The sequence below is a fragment of the Sphaerodactylus townsendi genome, linkage group LG03 (assembly GCF_021028975.2).
Source record: "Sphaerodactylus townsendi isolate TG3544 linkage group LG03, MPM_Stown_v2.3, whole genome shotgun sequence".
NCBI lineage: Eukaryota > Metazoa > Chordata > Lepidosauria > Squamata > Sphaerodactylidae > Sphaerodactylus > Sphaerodactylus townsendi.
In genome coordinates, this window is record NC_059427.1 from 13,214,206 (window position 1) to 13,239,784 (window position 25,579).

The window sequence follows — 25,579 nt, forward strand, 5'->3', positions numbered from 1 at the left end:
AGAGAAATTCACACTGCATGTGAGAAAGGAATTTCTGTCCATAGTTATTTAGGAAAAATGATCTGAAATGCTGTGAGATGTTCCTAAAGTTTAAGCAGTCTGAAGGGAAAGCGAGTTGAGAGAATACTCCTTTCTGTATAGTTTATGGGCATCAGGGTCAACATGAGAACCTCTGAGCACTAGCTTGGGTTAACCTTGTGAAACAGCTTGAAAGCCTGTCATAGTTTAAAGCATTAAGAACTATATGACCAACTGAAAGTTTAAAAGTGAGCCAAACACCATTTTTGTTGAACTGTGAAAACTATTACATACTTCTAAATATAACTTTTTAATTAATAATATTGTTTCCTATTCTGTTTCCCTGAAGTGCTTAATAAAATTCTGCCATTTGTTTGTTAACCATGCAAGAAGCTTTGACAAATTTATCTGAGATAAAACAGAGGCGGTTTCCACACATTCAAACTCGCGGGCTTGCATCGGCATGATTGGTGCCGATGCAAGCCCTGGGGCCGTCCGCTCGAACGGCCCCACAGACTGCACGGCTGGCAGAGCACGCTCCGCACAGCCGCGCAGCCTCCTGAACAGCTGCCTACCTTTTCTCTGCCTTTTGTTGCTCTGAGGAGGGAAGGGGACACACCCCCTGGCCAGAGCGACGGCGGCAAGAAGGCGTGTTCCCTTCCCTCCTCGTAGCGACGAAAGGCAGGGAAAAGGTAGGCAGCTGGAGCGCCACGGGAATACGGCAGCTGCCACCCGCTGCTGTTCGCTTGGCAACGGGTGGCAACTGGTGTATTCCAACAAACCCGCCCCCCGAGAGAGTTTCAGAAGCGGCGTCTTTGCGCCACTTCAGGGGAGCCAGGACGGCGCTGCTGCCTCCTATGCGAACAGTGCCCCAGGGACCGTTTTCCCCCCTGTCCCTGGAGCGCTGTTGTTTCCCTGTGCGGAAACCGCCAGAGTGTGTGTGAAGGAGAGGGGGATCACCTCATTTCCCTAAGTGGTTCAATTAAATATTTATTTTAATGCAGGACAGGGTGGGACTATGGAAGAAAAACCCCAGAAGCTATATACATTTATCAACATCAAAGAAATGAAGATCTTAGAAGCGTTAAGGAACTTTCTTTTCCTGTGGGTATTAGAAAGAGGGAGATTTTTCCCCTTTTGATCCTCTGCCTTCACAGGTGCACATTGTCCTGAGCTTGTCAGAGAAACAGAGGAATGATTTTTTAAAATAACAAAGTATTATAGACACTGTTCTGCAGTGCCCTGTGTACATGACCCTTAAAAAACTGTCTGCTCTTTTTCATTAATAAAAACCACAGTTTTGTACAAACTGTGGTGCTTCTGATGTACAGTATTCAAAATATTTTGATTCTTTCTCCAATATAAATTGTTCCACATATTTAATAGTAGAAGATAAATAGAAGATAAGACATCTTCTTCTTGAGAGTAGAAAAAAGCTTTCAGTTCAACACTGAAAGGCTAGCCAGTTTGTTTGCTAACATTTTGGTACTTGAGGAAAAAGAGTATTTTTTTTAATATCCCACTTTTCTGTACCTTAAGGTGTCTCAAAGCAGCTTAAAATAACCTTCCCTTCTTCCCACCCCACTACAGGCATCTTGTGAGCTAGGTGAGGCTGAGAGAGTTCTGGGAGAACTGTGACTAGCCCAAGGTCATCCTGTAGGTTTCATATGAAGGAGCAAGGATCAAATCTGATTCTCCAGATTGAGTCTGGTGTTCTTAACTACTACATCACACTGGCTCTTAGAGCCGCAGATTTACCTAGTGTTCTAGATCAGTGGTTTTCAGTCTTTGTTTGACCCAGGTTACACCCTTAGTTTCTTGGTGGTGGGATATGGCCTGTTGAGTTGTGGGGAAGGGTTGTCTAAATAGCAAATAAACAAAACAAACAAATATATAACTAGGAAAAGTACTAGTACAAGTATTCCTGTGACAGGAAGAAGAGCAAGAATTACGACTCTGCTGATCAGGGAGTTGGATTCTGTACTGCTGGCTGGTGTTGTGGAGAGTTGCCAGATGGAGGAAAGAAAAAAAGGGAAAACTTTGTAGGGGAAACTTTGTAGGGAAGGTTGATGGGCAACCTTTTGAGCGTGGTGTGTCAGAACGTGTCTGAGCCTAAGAAGTCAAGTTCTCATTGCTAAGTGGTCTTATTTCACACTCCAGCTGCTCCTCACAGCAAAGTGCAAGAGGCATGATGCTTCTACTCCCTAAACATTGTATGCTAGCGGCACGTCCTTCCAAAAAATCAGCAATTCCATGACACATCTGATGATTCTGATCCATGGATCACAGCAATAAGCAAGGAGAAAAAAATACTTCCTCATATATTTGCATAGATGCACTGGTTTTATATGCTACTGAGGCATCTTTTCTCACTTTCATCTGAGGGCAGGGAAATGTAGCTCTTGAAGGTGTCCATATGGAAAAAGTTACAGGAATGGTAAGCCACTTGAGTATGGCAAGGGAAGAAAACAGCCAATGAAAGACAGTGCTGCTGAAATGAATATTTTCCTACAAAAGCATTTATGTTCTATAAAAAGTGTCAATTCCAGTTGTAGATAAATGTCCTTTTTTATCACTTACAATGTGTGAAGAAGTAAAACAGTATGTTTTGCCGCCTGGCTGCTTTTCTTGGAAATGAAAGGAAATCCTTTCTCCCAGCTCTGTTCTCCTTTAGAAGTGTCTTGGTTAAAAGGAAATTTATCTCATAATTTTTTGGGGGCCTATTCGATTAAGCATTGTGCACTGATGACTGTTTCTGCTATGCAATGTTTATTTCCAGGATTTTATTTGGTTTCTTTTTTTTTATTTCAGCAGGAGATGTGAGGAAACTAAGGGCCAACTGTGTGGAAAGATGCAGGGATGTGAAGGAGAAAAAGGTGTTTCTGAATAAGGGAAGACTAAAGAGAAGTAAGAGAAGAGGAAACCAGGAGCAGCTGACAAAATCATTTGCCTTTCATGGAAGGGATCACCATGGAACCTTTGTTACAGAAAACTTACAGAAGGAGGGGAAAAGGAACAAAACCCCTCGGAGAAAGAAAGCATCAGGCAAAAAATCCAGTCGTGAGAGACATCCAAAGAGTTTGACTGAGGAGAAACCATATAAATGCTTGGAGTGTGCGAAAAGCTTTAGAGAGAGGAGAAGCCTTACTCAGCATCAGAGGGTGCACACAGGGGAGAAACCATTTAAATGCCTGGAATGTGGAAGGAGCTTCAATCGGACGTGTAATTTAATTTCACACCAAAGGATTCATACTGGAGAGAAACCATATAAATGCTTGGAGTGTGGAAAGAGTCTTAGCTGCAGCAAAAGACTTACTATTCACCAGAGAATTCACACAGGGGAGAAACCATATAAATGCTTGGAGTGTGGGAAGAATTTTGGTTGCTTCAGATACCTAACTGTTCACCAAAGAACTCACACAGGAGAGAAACCATATAAATGCTGGGAATGTGGGAAGACGTTTACTCAGAGCACAGGTCTTACTTATCACCAGAGACTCCACACGGGAGAGAAACCATATAAATGTCTGGAGTGTGGAAAGTCATTTAGTCGAATGGACAAGTTGAATTGTCATCGAAGAATACATGCAGGGGAGAAATTGTACAAATGCTTAGTGTGCGAAAAGAGTTTCACTGAGAAAACAAACCTAACTGCTCACCAAAGGTTGCACACAGGGGAGAAACCATATAAGTGCATGGAGTGCGGGAAGAGCTTCTCTCTGAAAGGAAGTCTCCATTCTCACCGAAGGGTACACACAGGAGAGAAACCGTATAAGTGCATGAAGTGTGAGAAGAGTTTCTCTCAGAGACGAAGTCTCAATTCTCACGAAAAGTTGCACACAGGAGAGAAACCATATCAGTGTTTTGAGTGTGAAAAGAATTTTAGTTGCAGCAAGAGTCTTACTGTTCACCAAAGACTCCACACAAAAGAGAAAACATGTAAATGAGGATTATTTCAGTGAGTCATTGCTTTCATATCATAACGTCTATTATATTTGGCTGTACAGTAGTGACCACTTTCATCTTTTCTCACATTAGAGAGTCCGTCTAAGTGATATTAGTCTGTAATTTATGCACACACACTATTAGGAGTGTTGACAAGGTTCAAGGAGACCCAGGTTCAAATCAGTCTGGCATGGAAATTTGTTCAGTGGGTCTTGGGCAAGACCCACACTGTCTGTCTCATACCACAGGGTTGCTGTGAGAATAAAATGGGAGAGAATGATTTTAAGCTGTTGTGGGACTCCACTGGATCACCTTGCATAATCCACCTTGAGTCCCTGTGAGAACTTACTATAAATACTGTAAATAAATTTTAAAAGTAAAATGAATAAATTATTGTAAGCAGGCTTGATTTTAGTAAATTTCTTGAGTAAGCCTGTCACTGCCTGTTTCAGAAATATGAGCAAAGTGAATCTGTGTCTGAGTACCTGCTCTACTTGTCAAAATGTGAATGTTTCTTTTTGCTTTTCAAAAATTCTTTGATTAAAGCTTGCTTATGATTAGATACTTTAGTGGTTGGTTTCCTTTCTTAATAGTTTGGACAGCCATGGTAATTACTGTGTCTCATGAACCTATATCTCCAGTTTGGTTTGTATTTTTTTTTCAAAGTGCCTAAGTACTGAAAATTTGCTTGCTGCATCCAAAGAAGAGGCTTCAATTCACAAACACTTCATCTGGCATAAATGTAAGTCTTTTAGGTACTACTAGACTTCTGCTAGTAGTACCTTTCAGCAGACTTAACAAAGAAAAGGTTGAAAGGATCAGGATCAGGCCACAGAGCACTACAGTTCTGTACCCTTTAATGTGGTGCACCCTGCCCTTTAACACCAGCCTGAAGTCCCCAGGTTTTTCTCCCTAGGTCTTTATTTCTGAATCCACCCGCAAATATGAATGAAATTTAAATAAACTCCCCTTTCCATCTGATTTGGGCCAGCCCAAGTGATACATTCTGAAGGCTGCAAGATGGCGTACAGTACACTGATGTCCACTCCAGAGTCCAGTTCCTGCACTAAGGCCAACAAAGGCAGGTATTCCCTGCAATCTCTTTACATGACTTTTAGGGTTTTGATTCCAGAACCGAGCTTTGGCAGCGGAATAATTATTTCTCTTCCCTGTGGACAGATATCAGAATTTGAGGGTGCAAGATTGAGCCCACCCCAAAGGTTTTTTCTGGGATTCAGCTGGCTTAGGTTCTTAATATTCCTTTTGGTACCAGAACTAAGCTTTGGTCCCAAGAACAGTCTATGTTCCCTTGTAGGTGTAAGGTCCCCAGAGAGTGCTTCAAAGGAATCTCTTTGCATGACCTTGAAGCTTTTGATTCCAGTACCAAGCTTTTTGGCTGGGGAAAAGTTTATATCCTCTTCTAGGGGAGTGATATTAGAGTTTGGGATTGCAAGACTGGGTCACCTTAAGAAGCTAGGGGAAAGCAAAGTGATGCCATGGAAAATGTGGCGTATCTCCTGGGGTTGGCCTGCTGATCCAAGTTGCTAAATGGGCCGTGAAAGCTGATAAAGGTCAGCTTTAATATTAATATTAATAAAACATGAACTTGACAATGCTTTACATGTAATAATAATTAAGGTACGACTCTCATTTTGCTTTAAGTTCATATTGTGGTCTTCTATTTGGTTAACTTTACCATCCAAAAATATTCTCTCATTTTATCTTCCCAATTTTCTTAAATAAAGAACTCTTTCAAATGTAGAGGTAGAGGTGACAGACTTGCTGCCGTTGATATGTAACAAAATAATTCTTATAGCTTTAACAGATTTTTTTTGGGGGGTGGGGAACGATTAACAACATAATGCTTAACAACCATAACAACAGTAATTTTAGAATTATTTGAGATTTAATATTTGGAATTTTTTACATTTCGGTGGGAATTACTATCCAAATTTTCATATATTTTTTACAAAGCCACTACATGTGAAAAAATGAACTAAGTTTTTGCCATTTCCAGCATATACTAGGAGAAGTAGGAAGAACTGGAGGTCTTGTACTGTTCTGTCAGCAAACACAAGGTTCAGATCATTGCTTTCTGAGGAGAGAATCTCCTAATTTTCTTGTATAAAATTTCACAGTTAAATCACTTGGTGCTTTGTTTTTTGCAGTAAATCTTGAATAAATTATATACGTTTGTTCAGTATCATAAAAATCCTCACCATATATTTTTGTAGGATCTCACCAAATTCTTTTTCTAGGTCTTTTCCTAACCTAATGTTTCTGGAACACCTTTAAACCAGTTTTCTTGATCAGGAAGTCTTGCATTTCCCACCTGGATGCTTCATCCACTTTGCTTGGGCTTTTACCCACTATTCTTGGATGCATATGGCTTGTTACTTGATTAATTTATGATTGTGGGCTAAATGCATTTTAACTCCCTGTATATGTAAAGCACCCAGTATAAACAAGGAGGTCTTAACTTCATGGCCTGAAGATCTATCACCATTTCTTAACATCCAGCCAATGAAGAGATCTGAAGAACTCCTAAGGTGATGAGTTATTCTGGTTGGCATTAATCAAAGTTCTACAGCTCTGCAATTATATTATATTCACTGAAGATGACTCACTGAAGATGACGAGACTCTCAAAATGGTGCCTGGAAGATGGCACCCAGACAGGGGCGTAACGAGGCAGCCCTGGGCAAACTGTAGCCCTGGGCAAAACCTGAGTTGGATGCCCCCCCCCCCATGGGCGGCCACTCCACCACGACCAAATTTTTTTTGCACCAGGACATTGGTGCCTGCAGGGGGTGCAAATTTAGACATATCAGCACCAAAATTTCAGCATATCATCAGGAAACTGTCCTTATGCTACTTCCCAAGTTTGGTGAGATTTGGTTCAAGGAGTCAAAAGTTATGGACTTCCAAAGGGGGTGCCCCATCCCCCATTGTTTCCAATGGGAGCTAATAGGAGATGGGGGCTACAGTTTTGAGGGTCCATAACTTTGGCCCCCCTGAACCAAACTGCACCAAACCTGGGGGGTATCATTAGGGCAGTATCCTGATGAGACTCTGAAAGTTTTGAGACTGTGCCTTCAGAAATGTCCCCCCCCCCCCCCCGCACCTGCAACCCCCATGGACAGCAATACAGAAAACTCAATGCAGAACAAAGATTCTTTGCTAAGGAGATGGGGGCTACCCTTTGAGGGTCCATAACTTTGGACCCCCTGAACCAAACTGCACCAAACTTGGGGGATGCCATCATCTCCAGATGATACCCTGAAATGCCGCTAGCCTAAAAACTGCGCCCCTTGCAGGCCAAAAATGGAAAACCACTAAAATACCCAAAAACGAACCCAGCATTTTGATGCCCCCCACAAGGTGATGCCCTGGGCAGCTGCCCACCTTGCCCAATGGGCATTACGCCAGTGCACCCAGAGCTGTCTGCGGTTAGCAGAGCTTCAAGGATTTTTTTTCCTATGTGGGTTTTTTTTTCCCACCTAAGGAATTTTCTGGTAAGAGTTGCAGAAAAGGTCTCATAATGTGCATCCCGTTTTCCAAAGCTGTCTGCTGAAGAAGGAACTTCCTGCAAACTGTTGGCATCCCCATACACAAGCCCATTTTCCTTTAAGCTACAATCTTCTATTCATATATATATTTATTAAACTATTTAAGGCAATATAACCACACAAATAGGTTCCAGAACAGATGAGCAAATCTAGTGCCCGTAGTGATTATGATGCAATTTTGCTCCCTTGAAAAACATAGAGGCCCCTTCCGCACAAGCAAAATAATGCATTTTCAAACCACTTTCACAACTTTTTGCAAATGGATCCGCACAGCTTCAAAGAGCACTGAAAGCAGTTTGAAAGTGCCTTATTCTGCATGTGCGGAATGAGCCAGACATTCAAACCACATTAGAAATTGCATATATTTATTTTCTGTTGCAGGCACTCACTTGTAAGTAGATGTCTGTATAGTATTTCAAGTGGTTATTGCATTCATTCAAAGAAATTTTAAATGTGTGAATACAGAAAAAGACAGACACAATGATCACTTTTTCAACGTACAATGAAACAAAGAGGAGCTGAGGTCAAAATGACATCTTAATGATATCCAACTTTTGAGTTCAGCAATATCTCAGAGCTACATTATGAGGTTTGGCAGATTAGCAGGGAGGATTCTAAAGGTGGAGTCTATGGTTTGCACCCAACCAGCTTTTGAGCTGGTATAAAGGGGGCCCATTCTGAGCACCCAGAAGGCTATGTTGGGGATCATGGGGCCTACATGGACAAAATATAGTAACAAAGGGACTTGGAGGGAAGAGCTGGCTGGATCTAACCCTATGAGCGGATTCCTCTGAGGTTATTGCCCAGAAAGATCTTCAACAGGCAAAAAAGTGTGGGAAAGACTGAGAATGCACACACAGAAGCTAAGCAAGATAGTGAGCTGAATGTTAAGAGCGTGACAAAGCACAGCACTTGTAAAGTACTGGAGGTGCCGTCAACCCAACCAGGGGTGTCAAGTCCAGGTCTTCTTTAGACAATCCAGGGGCAGGCTGGAAAGTGAATCTCTGGAGAAGAATTGTAAAGAACAAGAAGAGCTCCATTTTGGCCAGGGTTTCCCCTGCACACATTCTTCGACCTGTAACAATGAAAATGGAAGACAGAAGCCTAGTTGATTGCATTCTTTAGAACGTTTCTCTACTGCCCATGAAATCGTGCCCCAACGAGTTTGCCACCCCAAAAATGAAAATAGACAGTACCATCCTAAGCTGGTCAACTCAGAATTGTACTCGAAAGCATTAACTCCCAGGAAAGTGTTCTTAGGAATCCATTGCTAGGAACAATATAACTATTATTCTTACGGAGAGAGAACAGAACACTATAGGTGAAATGAATGCCCAGTGAAAGTTCTCATATCATGCCAGCAAAGTCATAGAGCAGTGATAGCGAACCTTTTCTAGACCAAGTGCCCAAATTGGAACCCAAAAGCCACTTATTGATTGCAAAGTGCCAACACGGCAATTTAACCTGAATAATGAGGTTTTAAGTTAGAAAAAACGGTTGGCTCCAAGGTGTGCGTTACTCAGGAGTAAGCTTGGTGGTAGTTGGTGGCTTGCTTTGAAACAACCGTGCAACTCTTCCAACAGGTGAATTATGACTCTAGGAGGGTTTACTCAGAAGCAAGCCCCATTGCCAGCAACCAAGCTCACTCACAGGTAAAGGATCGCGCTTTAGTTCTTCATATGAAAATCAGTGGGGTTTAACAGTGCTTGACAGGGTTACCTACACTGCTTCCCCAAAACTAGGTCTTAGGTTTAATGCTAATAATCAAGCCCAGCGGCCCAGGCCAGCCTAGATGTGGCGGGGGGACTCTGTTTGCGCATGCCCACAGAGAGGGCTCTGAGTGCCACCTCTGGCACCCATGCCATAGATTCACCACCACTGTCCTAGAGTGTTCAAAGTGTAGACATTTTGATTTTGCAAAATGAGAGATGGCTGCCAACGATGGCATTCTTCCAAATAAATGTGCTTAGGACTTGAGCACCTCATCTATTAACTAAGCCCACATATTTCTACATGTAGTTACCTGCAGAGAAAGGCATGAATGCGTCTCTCTTTATAAACTTTCCATCAGAGTCCAAAAAGTGCTCTGGGTAGAATTCATGTGGTTTCTCCCATTGAGTTTCATCTTGCAGCACAGAGGTCAGCAATGGGAGGATAAAAGTTCCCTGCGAAGTCAAAGAAATAAATTATTGAAGAGGATGAAGATTGTTTCAAAAGGTAGCCACATTGGTCTGCAGTAAAAAGCTAGATTCAAGTCCAGTAGCACCAGAATCCACAAAGATTTCAGGAGTATAACCTTTTGGAAGTCAAAACTTTGTTAGAAGGGAACTTGGACTTTCAAAAACTTATAGTCCACGAACCTTGTTGCTCTCAAAGTGCTACTGGAGTCAAATGAAGAAAATGAATAAGCAGCTAAGCTTATAGCTAAACCTGTCCAGTGGTGGGATCCAAAATTTTTAGTAACAGGTTCCCATGGTGGTGGGATTAAAACTGTGGCGTAGCACCAATGGGGCTGGGCGGGGCACGACGGGGGCGTGACTGGGCATTCCAGGGGCGGGGCATTCCTGGGCGGGGCTGTGGCAAGGACACAGCCGCTGCGCCGGTCCTTGGGCGGGAAATGAATGCACGCAGGCGCAGACTGCCACGCACGCCAGTGCACCTCCTGCTAGTCTGCTTCAAGTTCTGCGTGCTACTGCTGAGAGGAGGGGCGTAACTAATGCAAAAATCATGTGGCAAAATCACCAATAGTAACCCCCTCTCGGCACACACAAATAATTAGTAACCTACTCTCGGGAACCTGTGAGAACCTGCTGGATCCCACCTCTGCCTGTGACCCTTCAGACAAAGAAAATGGTGCCCTTACATATTGACCTACAAGTAAAAAAGTATAAGAAAAGCAAAGTAAGGATTTTACTTGCTTACATAACATAGGCAGTTTTAAAATTATTCCACATGAGCCAACCAGTTAGTTGTGTTTAAGTTCTCAGAATTTCAACCAAAGGTTAAGGAAATACTCTTACACTTAAATTAATGGAATTTAGCAAGGCTTAACTTGCTTCCACAAAATATTTGAAAACAGGGTCTTCTGATGAATAAATGAATTGAGATGCCATAGTCAACTGAGCTAAGATCATAAAGTTAATGCAAAGAAGTAAGATTGATCACCTTGGGAATGGAGTAGCCTTTAAAAGTGACATCCATAGTAGTTGCACGTGGCTTATTCATTGGGATAATATTTGAAAACCTCTGAATTTCATGGATTACTGCATCCGTGTATGGCATTTTTGGACGGTGTTCCGTCCGTGGCTGAGCAGACCCAATCACTTGTGCGATTTCTTCTTGGACTTTATCTGAGAAAATAAAACATTTATTCTCACAAAAATAAACTTCATGGTTCAAACTGCATTCCCCAAGGAAGGAAGAGTATGGACTATAACACTTTTTATATACATAGATATATTTGACATCTGTTCTAATACTGAAGTGTGTCAAATCTTTGGATACTTAAATCCAGCGGCTGGAGCTGTGTATGACCAAGACAGATCTTTCTACAAACCTGAGAAGAGCCCTGAAAAAGCCCAGGTTTGCGGAAAATATGAAATCTAAAAAAATACAATGGGAAATTAACAAAACTGAAATGATAACTTAAGGAACAGATTCTCTCAGAGACTGTTGTTAGGCGACCTCAGCATTTTAAGGCTTGTTTCTGAAAATAAGGGGGAGAGGGCAAAGCCCTTTCATAGGCCTATTTTGGCCTTTGAGAGAAGCCATCTTGAGGACAGGCCTGACTAGGGTTACCAGCTGTAGGTTGGGAAATTCATGGAGATTTTGTGGTGCAGTATGAAGAGGACAGTGTTTTTTTTCTGGGGGGATGGGGAGAGGTCTCAACCGAATATAATGCCAAATTCATTTCTCCATGGGGACAGATCTTTTTAGCCTGAAATTCAGTTGTGATTTTGGAGACTCAGGACCCCAGCTGGAGATGTCCAGTTTTGTTTAACGCATGTTCTGCAACTGCAGATTTTTCAGGAAGGTTAAGCCGACAGTGCCTTTCATGCTCCTTAATGCGAGTCTGAATGCTGTGTTTTGTGGTTCCTATGTAGACCTTTCCACAGCTGCAGGGTATGCGATAGACTCCTGCAGAAGTGAGGGGATCTCTCTTGTCCTTTGCTGAGCGTAGCATCTGTGGTATTTTCCCGGTAGGTTTGATCTGAAGATGCCAGCCACAGATGCAGGTGAAACGTTAGGTACAAGATCTACCAGACCACGGCCACACAGCCCGGAAAACCCACCACAACCAGTTGAATCCGGCCGTGAAAGCCTTCGACAATATATTCATTTATATGTTCATAATAAATTCAACTCAGAAAACACTGTGAAAACGATATTCAGTCATGCTGAACTTTATAAAATAATTACAGAAGATAATACTGAGTTTGCTTTTCCAAATGTAGAGATTGGCTTGCATCTATTTTTAACATTGCACACCAGCTTTTTGTAGCTGAGGCATATAAAAAAATCCCAACAGAATAACAATGCGACAAGATGCCTTGTCTCTGCTTAGCATAGAAGCAGATTTGCTACTCCAGATTAATTTTGAGGACTTGTTAAAAGACTTTGCAATTTAAAATAGAAGAAATTTTTAATAGTAGAAAAAAACCTTTTCAAGTGTAAATAAACACACAACAGTCTTTTCATCCATGAATGTTAAAAGGTTATGCATCGTTAAGGTTTTAGAAAACAGTGAAGTAAAGAATGGTTTGTTCATGTATGTAATAATGGCTGATGTCTTTATATTTGTGTATCTGCCTCTCTGTGCCCCATCCGTAAAACAGTACACTGTAGTACAATTTTTTGCAAGGTGCAAAAAAATGGTCTAACTTGAAGCATTTGAAATGATAAGCTTTTAACATTTTTTATTTGCATTGTTCCCTTATGACAATTTAAAAATGCAAATTATTGAAAAATTGTATTTTTCTACTGCCCAGTTATAAGCAAATAAATTGCTTTTTGCTATAAAGTGTTAAATAAGAAATAGAAAGCAGTCTGTGCTGTGAATATACATTGTGAAGTCTGGTTACTGCCCTGCAAGTAAACTGAATTATGAATCTTGCAAATGGAAGAGGCACCAAGGTTGGACTCAATCTGGCCCTGTTCGAGGGTTCCCTGCAATGGAAGTGGATCGGCCCCAGTAGCTGGCACCACACAACTGGACCCCATTGTTCTTAGGTACAGGCTAATGGTGGTGCGAGAAGGAAAGCTGAAGACAGAGGGACAGATTAAGGGAGGTTGGCTTTTGGGTGGAAAGGAGTTAGCGTTGCCAACTCCTGATTAGGAAATACCTGGAGATTTGGAGGATAGGGCCTGGAGAGAGTGAGGTTTGAGGTGGGTAGGGGCCACAGAAGAGTATAACGCCATAGACTCCACCCTCCCAAGCAGCCATTTCCTCCATGGGAACTAAGGTTGCCAACCTCCAGGTGGGGGCTGGCAATCACCCACAATTATAACTGCTCTCTACATGATAGAGCTCAGTTCCACAACTGATGGAAAACACTCACTCTGAATTTCTGGGTACTTCATCATTAACAATAGCCCCCAGCGTAGTGTTGTTGACGTGGTCTCCGTGCCAGCACCGAATAAGTTACCTACCACTGCCTTAAGGTTTTCATTATGGAAATACCCATTAGACTTGTTCTTCTCCTATGGGTAGAAAAAGAAAGCAATGATAAATGATAAGGGAAAATAGCTCTGGGATATGTGGAAGTAGAAAATAGTTGTAGGTAACCACACTGATCCACTGCAAAAGCCAAGAACAAAAGCCAACTAACACATTTTATTAGGATCAATCAAAATTGGGCGGGTTTTGGCATTAGATGTTGCCATTTACCAGTCCCTCTAATGAGTAACCACAATGATATAAACTGCCTGAAGGCTTTCACTAATGGGAAATACCATTAGTCTTGTTCTTCTCCTCTGGGGAGAAAAGAAGGTAATTATAAATGATAAAGGAAAATATATCTCTAAGTTATGTGGAAGCAGAAAATGGCTGCAGGCAACCACGTTGATGCAAAGCAAAAACCAAGAATAAAAGCCATCAGATACATTGAATTTATTTATTTATTTGTTAGATTAATTGGATTTATAGACTGCTCTCCCCCATCTTAGAGGAAATAAAAATTAGGTGGGTTTGGGCATTCGATTCTGCCATATACTATTCCCTATAATGAGTAACCACTATAATCCAAATTTAGAAGGACCATCTGCTCCCATATAATCCTGCCAGCATCTTACAGTCTTGTTGGGGAGAAAACCAAATATCTAAATTATGAATATCTAAATTAAGGGCCCCCCAGTGTGGTGCCCATGGGTGCCATTGTGCTCACAAATATCTTTCCTGGTGCCCAGGGATGTAGGTATAGATTTTTAGGGGGGGGGGTTCGGGTGTGGGGCCACACCCCCACCTGTCCCTAGGGCATGGCCATGCCTCCCCAAGCCCCGCCCCCAGCCTAGCACTTATAAAATCAGCTCTCCAAGGCTGGGGATGACAGACTCCCCTGCCCTGCCCTGCCCTCCCCTGCCCCCAACCAGCTGGGCTCCCAGCCGGCAGCCAGCAATTCCTTCTGCCCTCCCCTCTGGGCAGAGGCATAGAGGGAAAATGGAGCCCGGTGCAAAATCTGAGTTTTGCACACACACACCCGCCTGAGCTGTGGAGGCTTATCTGGGGAATTCAGATTAGCCTGTACACTCCCACACACGCCAGCTGGGTGACCTTGGGCTAGTCACAGCTTTTCAAAGCTCTCTCAGCCCCCCACCTCACAGAGTGTCTGTTGTGAGGGGGAAGGACAAGGAGACTGTAAGCCCCTTTGAGTCTCCTACAGGAGAGAAAGAGGGATATAAATCCAAACTCTTCTTCTTCTTCTAAACTGAGGACCTCAGATTCTTCCTTTAAATCCATGCCGAAGGGAGTGGATTTAAAAGGAGAATCTGGGGAAATTTGGGGGGGTGCCTGCTGTCAGGGTGCAATTGTTAAGCTAGAAGCACCAAACTTTTAGGGTATCTTTAGGAGATTCTCCTAATGATACCACCCAGGTTTGGTGAAGTTTGGTTCAGGTGGTCCAAAGTTATGGAACCTCAAAGGTGTATGCTCCATCTTCTATTAGCTCCCATTGGAAACAATGGGGGATGGGGCAAGCCTTTGGGAGTCCATAGCTTTGGACCCCCTGGACCAAACTTCACAAAACCTGGGTGGTATCAGTAAGAGACTCTTCCGATGATTCCTCCCAGTGCAGAGAAGGATGATTGAGGGACTGGAGCACCTTCCTTATGAGGAGACGTCTGAGGCGGGATATGATTGAAGTCTATAAAATTATGCATGGGATAGAAAATGTTGACAGAGAAATTTTTCTTTCTTTCTCATAATACTAGAACCAGGGGGCATACATTGAAAATGCTGGGGGGAAGAATTAGGACTAATAAAAGGAAACACTTCTTCACGCAACGTGTGATTGGTGTTTGGAATATGCTGCCACGGGAGGTGGTGATGGCCACTAACCTGGATAGCTTTAAAAGGGGCTTGGACATATTTATGGAGGAGAAGTCGATCTCTGGCTACGAATCTTGATCCTTCTTGATCTGAGGTTGCAAATGCCTTAGCAGACCAGGTGCTCGGGAACAGCAGCAGCAGAAGGCCATTGCTTTCACCTCCTGTATGTGAGCTCCCAAAGGCACCTGGTGGGCCACTGCGAGTAGCAGAGTGCTGGACTAGATGGACTCTGGTCTGATCCAGCAGTCTAGTTCTTATGTTCTTATGATTTCTACTTGTCTTCAGTTTTCAACTTATGGTTGAAGACAGTAGCAGTATCCATCCACTGGTCTAGAAAATTTCCCAACAATTTCCCCCCTTCCTACTATAACAGCAAGAATAGCATTGCTTGGAAAGAGGAAATGAGGAGGACACACATGCATACATGCGGAGGCTAATGTGACTGGGATGGAGAAAGGGAAGAACAGAAGAAATTAAGAAGTCAGGGGATGGTGGGAAGGAAGTAGGAGTGGGAGAGACCACATGGGGCTTTGCCCTGGAGTCTCCCTTTCTCTCCCAATACATGTCTAATTTACAGAATTTGCCTTCTAGCATGTGGGAAAAGTGTGACCTACAGAGCTGGTATAGGTCACATATCAGCAACTGCAGAAAATTAGGAAAGCCCTGTCAATTTGTCAGGCTGTACTTTTCTGAAGCATTTTAAACCATTGAGCCATAACATGTTATACTTTTCTGAAGCTAGATTCCTTGCCAACAAAAGAAATATTTAAACTCAGATGTTCAAAGTTCACCTGCAGCTATTGATATGTTTAAATGACGGTGTCACCTCTTGTTGCCGAATAAGGAAAGAATCAATGAAGCTTCTTTGGTCGTTCTCATCCAGGTCCTTCAGGTGCTCTATGAAGGTGGCCTGTATGAAGGCTTGCAGTTCATTTGTGTTATTCAGGACAGTCTTGCGAGTCCCAAAAAGGAAGCCCAGAGCAGGAAACATGTTATACAGCTAAAAGAATAAAATATGAGTAAGGGGGGAAAAAGATTAACAGCTCTGCTCAGATGGAAATCTCAAAATATTTTCCCTCCAATATTTTTCCTCAGTGCTCTGGGACCTAGCAGGCTTGGTCTACACCAGGGGTCCCCAAACTACGGCCCGGGGGCCAAATGTGGCCCCCGAAGGCATTTATCCGGCCCGCCAGGCATGGCGGCGATGGCTCCATTCATGTGCAGTGGGGGCACGAGGGAGAGGAGGAACTGGCCCCAACGGCTGTTGATTGCAGTTACATGAAGGCACCCCCAAATCTCCATGAATTTTCTGACCCAGAGTTGGAAACCTTACATGTGGCAACGCCTGCTCCGCCCTTCCCACTCAGCTACTCCATGTGTTGCTCTCAGGCTTTCTGTTCCGCCTCACTCCCATTGGCATCAGCCAGGCTGGCGAATCGCTCGCTGGCTGCTGGGGAGGAAAGAACCCAGGAAGATACCTGATCCTGGGTTAGATGGAATGCTTCATTGGGAAAGTTCTGCTTTTTTTTTTTTTTTTTTTTACAGGGGAAGGTATTCCACAGCCTCCCCAACAATATTTGGAGCCCACCCTGTACTTGACATACTTTGGTCACTGTTCTAAAAATAGACCATGACAGAAAGGCTGAAAGGTGAAATCAAACATTTTACAATCATTTGTGCATAGGAATTTGTTCATAGTTTTTTTTAGTCCGGCCCTCCAACAGTCTGAGGGACAGTGAACTGGCCCCCTGTTTAAAAAATTTGGGGACCCCTGGTCTACACACTTGTCCCACGTATTATGCTAGCCTAGATTTACCCTGTTACCCCTTCTACACAGAAGCTGAGGAAAAGAGGAAAAATCGTGTGAAGGGTGGCTGGTTCAGAGAAGGTCAGAGGAGGCTTTCCGTGATAGGGCACAGTAAGTGGAGCTGGAAAATCCTTTTGTCTGGCAGAGGGGTAGATGGGAAAAGCCCCTCCACTTACAAAATATTCTTTCTCCTGCTTTGCTTTTGTCTTTACCTCCAATTTTTCATCACCTCTTTTCATTATTTTTCTTATTCATTTTGTTCCACCCTGGACTCTTTCTCTCTCCCACAGAAATCTTTCCATCTCTCTCATTTGCCAGCATTATGCAGTGCCAAGGGTTAGGCACAACTTCAGTGGGCAGAGTGGCAGGCAGGGATCGTGCCTCTCTTCAAGTAGCACTTGGGGCACAAGCCCTCCATGCTTTATCTTAGATACACCACTGCTTGTGGGGCTTTCTCATTGCCAGCTTTACAAATGAAGTCCAGCTGGATTTGAGTCCAGCAGCACTTTGTATCAACTTTTGAGGGTGGAAGCTTCCCTTTTCAGATGTCTAACGAAAAGCCCAAAGTCACGACACAGTTCAAGTTTCCAGAGGATCAGAGAGGGACAAGACGTTATTAGAATACAACAGAATAAAGTCAAGGCAGAAACTGGGATCTGTAGGTAGAATCCAAGGCCAGACAGAAATATTGTCAAGAGCAGACATGGAGTCAGAATCTGCCAGGCAGAAAAGGTAAATTATGAGGTCAAACATGCCTGGGTTAGCAAAGGGTTAACACAATCTTCAGCCATCAGAGAGGCCAAAACTCACAGTGAGCTTGTTCTGTTCCCCAAGCAAACTAAAATGGTAGCACCAGCTGCTTCTACCATGCCCCGGAACGCCCCGGCCACGCCCCCGGAACGCCCTGGCCACACCCCTGCTGAGGTGCATGCCCGGGGCGTTGCGCCCTTCCACCCCATTGGCACTACGCCACTGGCAGGGGGTTGGATTAGATGGCCTGTATGGCCTCTTTGAACTCTATGATTCTCTCTCTCTCCCTCCCTTTCCAGCCTTCATAGCACCTAACAATTAAGACTTAGAAATTCTGCAGTGGGAAACCTCTTATAGACTTGAGGGTGGTGTGACAGTCTGAGGCTTTCTCAGCTGCCCACCCATCTGCTGCACTGTTCAGTAGCAGTGGCCAAGCTGATTTTTGTCATGGCGTGGGTTCCAAGTGGTCAGTAAGGTGATTTTAACAAATAACTGTGTTGGATTACCTGTTTCTATTAACAGATGAGCCCTGGGGAGACAAAATTTTCATTGCTTTCCTCCTCCCCTTCTCCTGTAGTGAGTCACACTAACACCTTCTTTTCACCACAAGTGATAAAATAAGTTTATTGTCTTCTTAAGAAGGGTTGAATGTTTAGTGATTTACTAATAAGATAAAGACTGTAAGACAGTATTGGTTATTTACAACAGCAGACGGCTGCTTTAAAGCAGCTACAGTTTCACACACCCACAGCTTTATTGAACTGACAGACTGTGTGTGTGTGTGTGAGAGAGCATGCGTGTGCGTGAGAGAGAATGCTTTTAAAATGGAGGAGTTACCTGGACTGAGGGGCTTGCCAAAAGCTGAATATTTGCACTGATCAAGTTCAGCAGTCTGATAAATGCGGGATTTTCATATTCGAATCGTTTGCCAAGTAATATTGATACTATAATATTGGAAACTGCATGATTCAAAATTGTAGTGTTCTCAAATGGTTTTCCTACAAGAATTGAAAATAAGGAAATATTTAATCAGGAAAGAACATCACTATTACTGTTGCCTTTCAGTGGCTTAGGACCCCAGCAAGAGCTGACACTGTGTGTGTGTGTGTGTGTGTTTGTGTGAAGTGCAGAGGCGTATGGGGGGAAATGGCGCCCGGGGACAAAACCTCCTCTGGGCACCCCCGTGGGTCACAGAGTCCTGCCCCAATGGGTCATGGAGACCCACCCCCTCAAAGCCCCATTCCCTTGTAGCCCTGCCCCATGTTGGTCACGTAGCCCCACCCCACATAGCCCCCACCCCCCAAAGCCCGCCCCGTGCATGACATGTAGCCCCACCCCCACATCCTGGCTACTGCTCTCTCCAGGGGCTGGGAAGGGCAGAAGCCTGCCTGCAAGGAGCCAGGGAGGGCGGAGCGCTGCCACCACCCACCCCAGAGCCCCGCTTCCCCCCACGGAGCCCAGGGAGACCTGCCTGCCTGCAGGGTGCCTTGTTCGGCCTCCCTTGGCCCTGCTCACGTTGTCCTCTTCGATGACGTGGGCAGGGCCGAGGGGGGCCAAAGTCAGATGAGGGGAAGGGCATCTGGTCATGCGGGGGGCTGATTTTGTGCCCCCCACATGGCCAGATTAGTTGTGCCTGGGGACATGGGTCACTTCAGACACACGGCGACCCTGTGAATTAATGACCTTTAAAACGTCCTATCGTTAACAACCTTGCTCAGGTCTTACAGGCCTCTGTGCAGATGGCAAGGCAGCACTGTGAATGGCCCAGGGCCAGCCAATCAGCACTCCGTAGAGACAGCGGCTTCTGGATGCAGGAAGTACCTATGGTCCCAGAACTCAATAACATTTTCAGCTTTGTGCATCTATCTAAACATGGTTAAGTGTGGAGCCACAGCGGGACTGAGACTTCTCACGATAGAAATTTCTGTCTACCATTAGAGATTGATGAGTTATACTTTAGATGGTTTGGGATAAGGCTTGTTCATATAAGGACTCAATAGGTATACAACAAACATTCTTTTATCAACATGCTACTTGTTTAAACAAGTTTAATCAGAAATTGTTATGCTGCCCAAGGCCAGCGTGGTGTAGTGGTTAAGAGTGGTGGACTCTAACACTGAGAACCAGTTTTGATTCCCTGCTCCTCCACATGAAAAGCAGTCTCTTATCTAGTGAACTGGATTTGTTTCCCCACTCCTACATGTGAAGCTTCTTGGTGACCTCAGGTCAGCCACAGTTCTTTGGAACTCTCTCAGCTCCATCTACATCTGTGGTTAGGAGAAGAAGGAAAGGAGTTCATAAGCAACCTTGAGTCTCCTTATGGGAGAAAAAGACAGTTTATAAATCCCAGCAGTGGTGTAGGAGGTTCAGAGCTCGTGTATCTAATCTGGAGGAACCGGGTTTGATTCCCAGCTCTGCCGCCTGAGCTGTGGAGGCTTATCTGGGGAATTCAGGTTAGCCTGTGCACTCCCACACACGCCAGCTGGGTGACCTTGGGCTAGTCACAGCTTCTCAGAGCTCTCTCAGCCCCACCCACCTCACAGGGTGTTTGTTGTGAGGGGGAAGGGCAAGGAGATTGTAAGCTCCTTTGAGTCTCCTGCAGGAGAGAAAGGGGGGATATAAATCCAAACTCTTCTTCTTCTTACCGAATAAAAAACAACTTTTTGAAATTTTATGTTTTTTACACATTTTATGTATTAATTAAAACTCAGGGTTTTTAAAAATCTACCAAATCATTAAAAATAGATAACTGAGCAGCTTAACATGTAATATGTTTCAAGAAGTCCAAGTCGCAGGGATTAAAACACCAGCAGTGTATTCCATGAGTTACTCCACACAACAACAGGATAGAATAAAAACTGCAGCTGCACTAATTTACAGATGCTGACTGCCAGTTACAGTTCAACAGCTGCAGCTGCTTTGGGTCAATACACTACAACACAGGTGTCAAACTCGTGGTCCTCCAGATGTTATGGACTACAGTTCCCATCATCCCCTACCAGCATCATGCTGGCAGGGGATGATGGGAACTGTAGTCGATAACATCTGGAGGGCCGCAAATTTGACACCTATGCACTACAACATGAATATGAGTTTTCAGACTAAGAAACAGACACTACAAAAAGTCGTTAATTAAATGTCTGGGTAAGAGAGAGTAAGAGTTTGGATTCAAATGCTTCCTTTCTTTACTAAATCAGCATGACTTGCAAGCTCCTTTCCCTGCCTCTCCGCACATCAGACACCTTGTGAGGTAGGTTGGGATGAGAGAGCTCTGAAGAACTGTGACTAGCCCAAGGTCATCCAGGTGGCATGTAGGAGTGGGGAATCCAACCTGATTCTCCAGATTAAAGTCCATAGAGTTAACCACCATGCCACACTGGCTCTCATAGACAGAAATGTTATGTCCCGGTGCCTAAAAGGCAGGAACAGAGTTGCCAGGCAAGTCTTGAAGATCCTGTCTCCTCAGGGAACCTGGGAAACTGTAGGCATAGAAATCAGAAATATGCGGCAAGAGTTTTCAAGCAACAGTTGCTGGAATTCTTGGGCATAAGCCATGCTGATAAATCATTAAAAATCCATTTGTTTTGCAGTGGAGACAGAGCAGAGAACACCAACCCACCTTCATAAGATTCAAATCTCTTTATCAGGAAACCACACTCCTCAAGAATCCTGTCCTCGGTGGTTCTCTTGCCCATTCCATAGTCTCGTAAGGTAGATAACGCAAACCGCCGCATCACTCTCCAGTTCTCACCATTAGCGAAAATAATACCTGAATGGAAGCGAGAGCCAGATTTCAAATTGGCATGTTGTATAGAGTTGTATAGAGCAGTTGTATAGAGCAGGGGTGGAGCGAGGGGGAACTGTGCCCGGGGCATGCGTGCGCCCAGTGCCCCTGCTGCAGTGCCACCCGCTCCTGCCCTGGAATGCCCCTGGAACACCCCTGCCATGCCCCCTCCATGGCTCAGCCATGCGCCTGACGTGGTGCTGCCCAGGGCGTCATGTCCCCCTGTCCTATTGACGCTACGCCACTGGTATAGAGGCACCTGTGAAGACTTATGTGTGTGGGGAATTCTATCCCCTCCCAACTTATTTGGTCTTGCTCCTCTTCCTCCAGCTCCTTGCCCTCCTCCTTCCTGCCTGTTCATCTCTTCAGTACTACCCAGTGGGGCGGGGGGGAGCTGATAGAGGAGGTAAACCAGCATCTGTTCCAGATTACATCTGCTTAACATAGCCATTGCAGTCCTATTTCTGTGTGACATTCTGGGTTACTATGCAACTCAAGATTCCACCCAAATTAGACATTTTTCCTGTAATGTCTGTATATATGCAGATATTGTAGATAAGATGGATGGTCCCCCCCCCCCCCACAAAATATATACATTTGAAACCAATGACTACACTGCAAAACCATGATTTTTTCCCAAGTTTGCAAAAACATATCCCTACTCATGTGTGACCCCATTGTGTGGATTTTCCTATCCACATGAGGACCTCATTTGCCTATTTAATATAAATTGCAATGTTCATTATGATGGATACTATAGGTGTTGATGAAGAGCTTGTACACTGAAGGAAACCAAGCAAGAACTCTCTACACAGATGGTCGTTGTACCCTTTTCATGCCCTCATTTATCAAATTTATGTATGTATATATTTATTTATCTAATTAATGTATCTAATTAATTTATTAATTTATTCAATTAATAGGAGTAAAAGCTCATTTCAAGGGCTGGTTGTTGGTGGGGTGAGTGTGAGCGGCTCGGTGCTGCTCTCAGGCAGGGGAATAGCGCTGCAATACCAAACCCTCCATCAATGGGTGTGCAGAAGAGAGTCACCCAAGCCCTTTGGTTGATGGTTCATCATCAAAACAATTAGCATGTCAATGATGTTACCCAATTATATAGGGTAAGATTCATTTATACCCCATCTTTCTCCCCAATGGAAACCCAAAGCAACTTTCATCATTCTCGATCAGCAAGTAGGAGTAGGTGGTTCAGCTACTGGATGGAGATTGGGTTAGTTGAGGTGATGGAACTCTTATTTATCCACCCAGAGTGGGAAATTACCAGCCTCTTCTCATATTTCCCACCATTGGGGAACTGAGGAATAGGAGGGAAAAAAGGCATCCACATAATGATGTTCTAGAAATTTCCCCTAGTCTCTATTGTTAAGGCCACACAGACTATGGGTGGCAGCCTAGAGTGGAAGTGACATCACATCCTCTTCAAAAACCACTCTCAGGCACTCTCTACAAAAGTTTATAGTACTTTTCTGGAGGTGACAGCCAGGGGTAAGCAGAAAGAACAGGAGGTTTGATGCCTTCCTTCAAATGTACCAATTAATGCAACCGCCTCAGGTAATCTAGATTTACATTCAGGTTTAGATGTTACCTTCTAACACAGGCTATAAGAGGTTTAAATGGCTATGAATATTGAGCATCACCCAGAAGTGACATTACATCCTCTTCAAAATTTACTTTCCTCAGGCACCCTCCACTATATTTTGTAGTATTTTTCTGGAGTTGACAGCTACCTACTAGTGCTGGTTTTAAATGCCTATAAAAATATGGAGATTCTCTTTAGTTGTTGTGGCTAATAGCCATTAATGGACTTCTCCACAATTAAGTGACTTACCCTTCCCTCGTGAATCTGTCGAATCCCCTTTTTGAATCATCTATGCTCATGGCCATCACTATGTCCACTGGCACTGAATTCCATGTTTTAATTATTAACTGAGTCAAGAAATATTTCCCTTTGTCTGTCCTGAATCTGTTACTCATTAACTTCACTGGGTGTCACTGGGTTCTAATATTGTAGGGAAAAGTTCTCTCTCTTCCCTTTCTCCACTCTTAGCCTAATTTTAATGTGTGGCACAGAGATAAGTTAATGGCTATAGGACTTCAGAACAGAGTTGAAAAATTAGCAAGTTACTCTTAAGCTATAGTTTAAGTATCCTAGTTATTTAGATAGGGAGTATCTTCACAGCAACATTTGAGATGGACTCTCAGTGGTATGCATCGCAGATCGAGTGGCAACAACAGGAATGGAGGGACCTCACCATAACCCTTCAGAGTTTCTTCAAATATTGGGATGAAGGGCCTCCCAGCAAAAGCATCGGCCTGGTTCACCAAAGCCTCCATTACAGTCTCATACCCTGTCAGCACTACCATTTTCTGAGCTCCCATTTGAATGCTGAACACAGGCCCATACTGCTTGGATAACTGAAAAGTAAACACAGTAAAAAGCGAGAAATATTATTTAGATCTTCTTGGTCATTAGATGCAAACAATTCCTTGGGGGACCAAGATGGCAAATCCAGACCCATCATTTTACCACCACTGTACACAGTTTGTCTAATTTGTGTACCACCTTACCAGCTAGGTTGGGGTGTAGATGGGATTGCCAAATGGTCTATAGAAAAAGATGCTCTATCCCTTGAAGAAGAAGAAGAGGAGGAGGAGGAGGAGGAGGAGGAGGAGGAGGAGTTTGGATATATACCACTGGCATAATGCCCATTGGGCAAGGTGGGCAGCTGCCCAGGGCATGACCTTGTGGGGGGCATCAAAATGCTGGGTTCGTTTTTGGGTATTTTTAGTGGTTTTCCATTTTTGGCCTGCAGGGGGCGCAGGTTTTAGGCTAGCGGCACCAAATTTTCAGTGTATCATCAAGAGACTGTCCTTATGCGACCCCCCAAGTTTGGTGAGGTTTGGTTCAGGGAGTCCAAAGTTATGGACTCCCAAAGGGGGTGCCCCTATCCCCCATTGTTTCCAATGGGAGCTAATAGGAGATGGGGGCTACAGTTTTGAGGGTCCATAATTTTGGCCCCCCTGAACCAAACTACACCAAACTTGGGGGGAATCATTAGGGCAGTCTCCTGATGAGACCCTGAAAGTTTTGAGACTGTGCCTTCAGAAATGTGCCCTCCCAGCCTGCAACCCCCATTGACAGCAATGCAGAAAACTCAATGCAGAACAAAGATTCTTGGGCAAATTTCTGGAATGTTCCTGCAGGGGGCGCATTTTTGATGTATCGGCACCAAAATGTCAGGGTATCATCTGGAAACTGTCCTTATGGTACCCCCAAAGTTTGGTGCAGTTTGGTTCAGGGGGTCCAAAGTTATGGACCCTCAAAAGGGTAGCCCCCATCTCCTTAGCAAAGAAGAGGGTTAGGGTTAGGGTTAGGGGCTGCCCCTGCTGTGGGGAGGGAGGAGGAACCCCGCGCTACTCTCCTCAAGTAGCGCGGGGCTTACGGTAAGTGGGGAAAGGCCCTATGACTGCCACAGGAACCACCACAACAAAGGTTTACCTTGCACATGGTTATGTGCGGCCTCTTCAGATCCAGGAGGTGGAGACTTCCAATAAGTGGTAATGGTCTTGGTCCTGGGGGGAAATTTTGGCCGTTGCCATTCCAGAAACTGCCCATTTTCCAAAGAAGAGTCACCGTAAGGACCAGCAGGAAAAATATGGGAAGAGGATCCACCCAATCCATTCTGTGTCAATGAGAAGTTTTCTGAAGGGATTACGAAGAGAGTCTGATCAAGGAGAGTCTGTATCAGCTAGAGACCGTAGAATGAGTTACACAACTACTTAATAGTTATACAAACTGTGCAGACAATTACATCAGACACTGTCTGTTTTTTTTGCTCTAGTCACGTGAATCAGTTATAGCTGTCCTCTGTAACAAAAAGTTGCTTGGCTCCCTTCTAACCTCTTTCCCCTTCCAGCCACTCAATTCCTTCCTTAACTATACACATTTCCTTGTGTGGGTGGTATCCACTGGAGCATCTAGCACAGTGGTTCTCAACCTTCCTAATGCCGTGACCCTTTAAAACAGTTCCTCATGTTGTGGTGACCCCCAACCCTAACATTTATCCATTTTACATATGGAGAACACTGATGCAGAGAGTCTTAGGCGACCCCTGTGAAAGGGTCGTTCGACCCCCAAAGGGG

The 25,579-nt window shown here is 44.1% G+C and overlaps 2 protein-coding genes across 14 annotated transcripts in view; one reads left to right on the forward strand and one right to left on the reverse strand.

The window, feature by feature from the left end:
- Positions 1 to 4,527, forward strand: part of LOC125428722 (zinc finger protein 501-like) — a 45,638-nt gene extending 41,111 nt beyond the window's left edge. For 10 of the 13 annotated variants that reach the window (XM_048489314.1, XM_048489318.1, XM_048489315.1 and 7 more), the window contains one exon: positions 2,830 to 4,527. In XM_048489314.1, coding sequence (XP_048345271.1) covers positions 2,830 to 3,965 — 1,136 coding nt within the window. In that variant the 3' untranslated portion in view covers positions 3,966 to 4,527. The remainder of the gene's footprint in view (positions 1 to 2,829) is intronic. The other 3 variants (XM_048489319.1, XM_048489321.1, XM_048489320.1) reach the window with 3 other exon arrangements.
- A 3,488-nt stretch (positions 4,528 to 8,015) lies between these two features.
- On the reverse strand, positions 8,016 to 25,118 carry LOC125428894 (cytochrome P450 2K4-like). The gene is made up of 9 exons (XM_048489603.1): positions 24,936 to 25,118; positions 23,695 to 23,851; positions 21,251 to 21,400; positions 18,469 to 18,629; positions 15,901 to 16,074; positions 13,090 to 13,231; positions 10,697 to 10,881; positions 9,555 to 9,696; positions 8,016 to 8,606 (listed from the first exon to the last, which is right to left on the reverse strand). Exons 1-9 carry the CDS (start codon positions 25,116 to 25,118, stop codon positions 8,419 to 8,421), a joined length of 1,482 nt encoding a protein of 493 aa, XP_048345560.1. The 3' UTR covers positions 8,016 to 8,418.
- Positions 25,119 to 25,579: the final 461 nt, after the last annotated feature.